Source organism: Limulus polyphemus, unplaced genomic scaffold (assembly GCF_000517525.1).
Source record: "Limulus polyphemus unplaced genomic scaffold, Limulus_polyphemus-2.1.2 Scaffold828, whole genome shotgun sequence".
Taxonomy (NCBI): Eukaryota; Metazoa; Arthropoda; class Merostomata; order Xiphosura; family Limulidae; genus Limulus; species Limulus polyphemus.
In genome coordinates, this window is record NW_013666438.1 from 375,041 (window position 1) to 380,922 (window position 5,882).

General features: G+C 32.3%; 1 protein-coding gene across 1 annotated transcript in view; it reads left to right on the forward strand.

The window, feature by feature from the left end:
• Positions 1-214: 214 nt before the first annotated feature.
• The window catches only part of LOC106460752 (glutamate receptor ionotropic, kainate 1-like), a gene marked incomplete at its 3' end in the record, with an annotated part of 52,805 nt that continues 47,137 nt past the window's right edge, over positions 215-5,882 (forward strand). The window contains exons 1-2 of the mRNA XM_013920486.2: positions 215-529; positions 4,082-4,237. Of these exons, the coding sequence (XP_013775940.1) occupies positions 436-529; positions 4,082-4,237 (250 nt within the window). The remainder of the gene's footprint in view (positions 530-4,081; positions 4,238-5,882) is intronic.

Genomic DNA, 5,882 nt, shown 5'->3' on the forward strand with positions numbered 1-5,882 from the left:
TCTCCATAATACGCAAAATAATTTACAACAATTTTACTGGCTTGTGTCTACATCTGTCATACTGGTTTCGTCTCACTTCCAGTTTCTGCCAACAAGTCAGAAGAAGCAGAGCCCAAGAAACTGGCTTACTGTGGCGCATGTGCAGCAGCTTCTCAGTATACGCGGATGCCAACAGGATTGCGCTAAGTTGAATACAAAAATCGAAGTAGAAAGGCGAGACACTGGGAGCCTCCCTAGTGTTTTGTAGATCATCTCATCCGTGGCGGTTGGTTCTCTGTTCAAAGATGTGAACTAATGTTTTTCGTTGTTTCACTTTAGTCATATAAATCTATTTTGTGCAGGTGTCGTGTATAGACCATACGTAGCAAAGGTTATGATTTATCATCGAAAAGGTATAAACGTTTCTCTGTGTGAAAGCCAGAATACTTTTACAACATGAAGAGGGTGACTTCCACGACAGTAATTCGCCTCTTGTTGATCTCTTCTTATTTTGTGCAAGTTCTGTCCATACCAGAAAAGATTCTTCTGGGTAAATATTACTTATACCTTCATCTTACTAGCACTAATCATGTTCTGTTTAACACATCTTTAATAGTAATGATGCAATATACTGAACATCTTATCAAGTGCTTCGTTTACTTTCTGTATTAGTTAATTATATTTCAGTCGGTTCTCACACGTTCTTCTGTGGGAATTAAGGTTCTTCGAGCTTACAGTCCATAATTATTATCATTTTGGCTGGATTCGTAACAATAGATTCGCATAGTCTAGCGATACTATTTTCTGTAATATACTTAGAACTGCGCCTTAACGTTTTCCATAAGAACTGGCTGAATTATCAAGAAAATATTTTTATGTATCCTACTTTTTCTATTGTATATATATGATTTTTTGTGATTTTATGATTTTTGTATATTTTAGTAGTTACTTTGCTTTCGTAGTTTTGTAAGGATTTTATGCTTTTATTAAGTCCTCCATTATTCATTTAGTAATAAACCCAAAAATAAAAGTCTTAAGTTAGCAACGCACGTGCTTTTGTGTGTATGTGTGATTTTGCATAATCTTTAAAAAATCTAAATAAGGTATATAATTGAACTAACCATATAGCTACATACTATAACTCAGTAAACAACCAGATCACAGCAACTACCCAAGCACGCGTAACACTTTCTTGCCAAGATCATTTTTTTTTGTGTGCTTATAGCAGAAAAAAACGTATGCATAAAAATACGTTTGCCAATATGAATTTGTTTCTGTTTAAGTGCGGAGCTGCACAATGGGGTTTCTGCGCTGTTATTAGTTCTTAACCATACTGCTGCACCAGTAGAAAGCGACAAGTATGAAGAACAAATAATGATATTTTTGTTATCAATATTACAACAATTTTAGTTATTAACACATGTTTTGTCTAGTTGTTTTGTTAGCAACATTAAATGTGCTATAGTGTTATGTTATATAAAAATGACTTTTTTACATTACCGCATCAAAATCAGATATGTTCATGTATATTTAAGAGCTGACATTTTGTACCATACACAAAACACATATAGTGGGTTAATTTACAATGGTATTTACGCGTGTGAGTTTCCATAAGCATATTTTGATTATTAAATTATCATATGCAAAACAACCCAAAATGTTTGAAATAAAAACTGATTTTTGAACTAAGCATAACTTTTTTAAATATAGCATTTTCGTTAATAGACTTTTAACAAGCTATTACTATAAAACATTTGGTGTGTCATATATATCAAAACCTAATACTCATGCTGAAATATATCCGAATTGATACAGTATTAGGACCATGAGGAAGTTAAAAGGTTAAAATCACATTTTTTAGTAAACTTCATATATTTTCTTCTGATCTGATCCGATAGTTACTGTTTCATTCCTAAAACGTTTGATTTGAAAGTAAAATATTTGTATTTACATATTATGTCATTCTTCGGTTTGTGATACTTGATGGACTTACAACCATAAAATCCAGATACAATTCCCCGCGGTGGATAGATAGCAGATAGCCCATTGTGTAGTTTTGCACTCAAACAACAACTTACAACCATAAACTCCAGATACAATTCCCCGCGGTGGATAGATAGCAGATAGCCCATTGTGTAGTTTTGCACTCAAACAACAACGTATTGATTAAGATACACTGTAGTGTGTCGTGCGGCCAAAACAACCTGATGCAGGACTAACTGTGTGTTATTAACAGGAGTGATAGTTTAGCGATTTTCCACCTTCTTTATTTCGGACTGTAGTAATTCAACCTATCACATATTTGCAGTGGATATGCTCTACTGGTCTCTTACTTCGCATACCAAATTTCAAGGCAATCCATTAAGAAATACCTTACATATAACACCTCCAATCTTGATTGAGTTTCTTCCTATTTTTTTTTCTTCGCACCAAAAGTACGGAAACTTTATTTGATAGAAAAATATATCTAACTTTTATGGATTTTTTTTTCAAATTTCGTACACTAATATTTCTTTTCAACCCACAATTAGGAGTCTCCCTTGGTAAAAGTATAACTTACATGTGCAAAGTTATTCAACAAAAACCGTTCAAATTTGACGAAACTTTTTGCGCACGCCTATGCAAAAAAGTCACGTGAGCTTTCAGTTTAAGGTTCTTACTACAGCTTTATCCAAGAGTTAAGGTTCACCGTTTTTAATTTTTTGTCATTCGGTTTAAAGATGGCTGATTTAGAGCAGCAAAACTATAAGGTGAAAGGACGTGCAGATACATAAGTATTGGATAGGCCAGGCAAACTAGGTAAGCAGTTTCTGGCTCAAGTTTTCAAAATATACTTGTAGACGGTTATTATTCATTATTCATTGGTAACTTCTAAGCACAAGTTTGCTAACTTTTATGAAATTCTTCTTATTAAAGGGCGTTTAGTGTCGCGTAATATTAGCTTAAGCAATTAGCGTAAATACCGATGTTTGATATGGCTGTTTCGATTGCATGGGATTGATGACAAGAAACTGTTAATCTAAATTCTATGGCGTTACTGTAAAGGGAGTTATTAACACTGTTTTAGAAAGGAAAACTACCACCATATAATTTGAAGAATCTGGTTGATTCTGTAAATTAAAGGTCTGTTCCGAGTAATAGGGTTGCGATCCTAAAGCTAATGTTGGTTACTATGGAATGCCACTTTCTTACTTGCTATGGTTTGTTGGTGTATATTGACAAAAAGTCATGATATTTAATCAAAAACATCTTAGGTGTGAAAGAAGTTGCGACCAAAAAAGGATTGAACGTGTGACTTAAAGAAATGAAATCAAAATTGGTGGCCAAACTGGTAGCTACACTTATAGCATTGATAAGAATTTTACAGTAAATATTCATTCATTAATTAGCTTAGCTGCGTATTTTGTTTTACCCACTATCATGCCCCAAGTTGAGCAAAAAACGCTGCTACCAGTTTGGCCACCAATTTTGATATCATTCCTTTAAGTCGCAAGCTCAATCCTTTTTTGGCCTCACCATTTTTCACACCTAAGGTGTTTTTGATTAGATTATATTTGCCTTATATAATCCTCTGCTTTAATACTATATTAAAATGATCACCATTCGAACTTTTTATGTTACCCTGGATTCCACATATTTTACAAGACTAAGTATTAACCCATTACATTCGCTATAAGTAGATTTCATGTTCATATTTGGTGAAATTTAGTTTCAATCATTTTTGTTGAGAAGAAGATCAATCGGCTCAAATGAAATATTGATGTTTTTATCTGTCAATTTTCTTTTCATTTTATATTAGGGATTGTATTGGTTTCTTGATACTGTCAACCACAGAGACGAATCTATTGTGAATACAGTATTGATTCACCACGTGATTCGAGTAGACAATGTTCAAAATTGTTATTGACCAAGAATATTACAAACATTATTTAAATAAAGCAAAGTTTTAAAGTTATTTGCTACATTATGACTAAACGTTGTATTGCATTGAAAGATACACAAATTTTAAAATAATTCCTCGTTTATTATTGTACTATGAGAGTTTTTAAGTTGATATTAGTTGATAATAAGGAACAATAACATATCCTGATTCATTCGTCAGGTGGTTTGTTTGATATTGATGACGACGAGGAAGAGTTTGCTTTCCGATTAGCTGTAGAGAGAATAAATGCTGACAGTAATACGTTACCCAGATCCATTTTAGTTGCTCACGTAGAGCGACTTGGTCATTATGACAACTTTAGAGCTACCAAAAGAGGTATGGTCTTTGTTTGTAATCTAAATGATCGGTCATCTGAATAACTCATAAATGATATACAGTTCTAACGACTTTTTACTCTTTAGGTATCTAATCGTTAAAATGTTCAATGTAAGGGTAGAATTGATGCAATAATATAAGCTTGTCGTATAATTCAACATATTTTTAATTACGTAATAAGAAGATAATATAATTTATATAAAAAATGTTGTAACTTAATAAATCTGAAAATAATTTGATAGTATGATAAATCTTTGTTTTATTTATGATTGATAAAAGTCATTAAATATCTAAAAACAACAAATTTGATTATTCATCATTCTTGATTTTTTTTTTGTACAATTGATACGACCATTTTTTTTATAATTTACCACGAATATTGTAGTATAAAACATGGTTTACGTGTTCACTGAAAGTAGCATTTTATATTTAAGCATATGGTAATTAGAGATATTCGTGACCGTATAAAGATTTATATGTTCTCTTGAATAATGCGCATGTTGTGATCGATTAAAGCTGGGAAAAACTGTATTAGACACGTGGAGAGAATTTTATTTTATGGTAAGGACATTGTTTTCGTATGAGGAATTTACGAAGAGTTATATCTCATGAGACAAGCTTAAACTGTCAGCATTAAAAAGAAAGCTACTGATAACGATATCTTATCTTGGTCACAACCCTTACAAGAGCATAAGATGAATACAATGAGTACGTTGGAAAGGAAGAAAATGTTAAAAATGGAGCACAAAACAACCTCTTGCTGCCTAATATACTTAAGTAAACGTTAACGTGTTGTGCATGACATCGTGAAATCTTAGTAAAGAAATACTGGTCTGGTGTAGATTGGGCAAACAAAGGAAACTGTCAGTGTTAACACCAAGCTGAGAATGGTGGTTTCTTCTATGATAAAGATGTAAATGCGTTTCCAGGTTTTCTGATTATACTCATTTTGTGTGTTACTTCTCTTTCAAAGTGATGACAATCGTAGCTACTAGCCTTAAGTCGCACGTAACTAAAGCTTACGTTCCAGTCATAAATTCTGTCTGTAAAGCACGTCGAAAAAAAGGCTTTAGCCGCAGTTCAGACGCGTGCGAAGCAAAAACTAATTTTTAATGTAAAATTGCTAACAGTAAAGTAACTTACAATTTAGAAATTCTTAAACGAAAAATCACCAGTGTTATGTGAATCTTGAGTGCTTTTAAAAATTCACCCTTGTTCAGTATATTCAAAACATTAATATTCCATGAATAAATACAAAGTTATGTCGCAAATCTGACGTATACGAAATATATGTACATCCATGTTCTAATGTTCATAGATAAATAATACTATTTTAATACTTTCGAAAAAGTGTTCATGCATTTATATCTTTCCTTTTCTAAGACGAATCAAAGCCTGTATTTCTTATCCAACCGAGTATTGGTGTTAAATCCTATTGAGATAATAAACTCTTTTCAATGTAATCTTTACATTGTGATATCTACAGATATAATGACTATAACATAGTGCTTACATTGTGATATCTACAGATATAATGACTATAACATAGTGCTTACATTGTGATATCTACAGATATAATGACTATAACATAGTGCTTACATTGTGATATCTACAGATATAATGACTATAACATAGTGCTGCACCT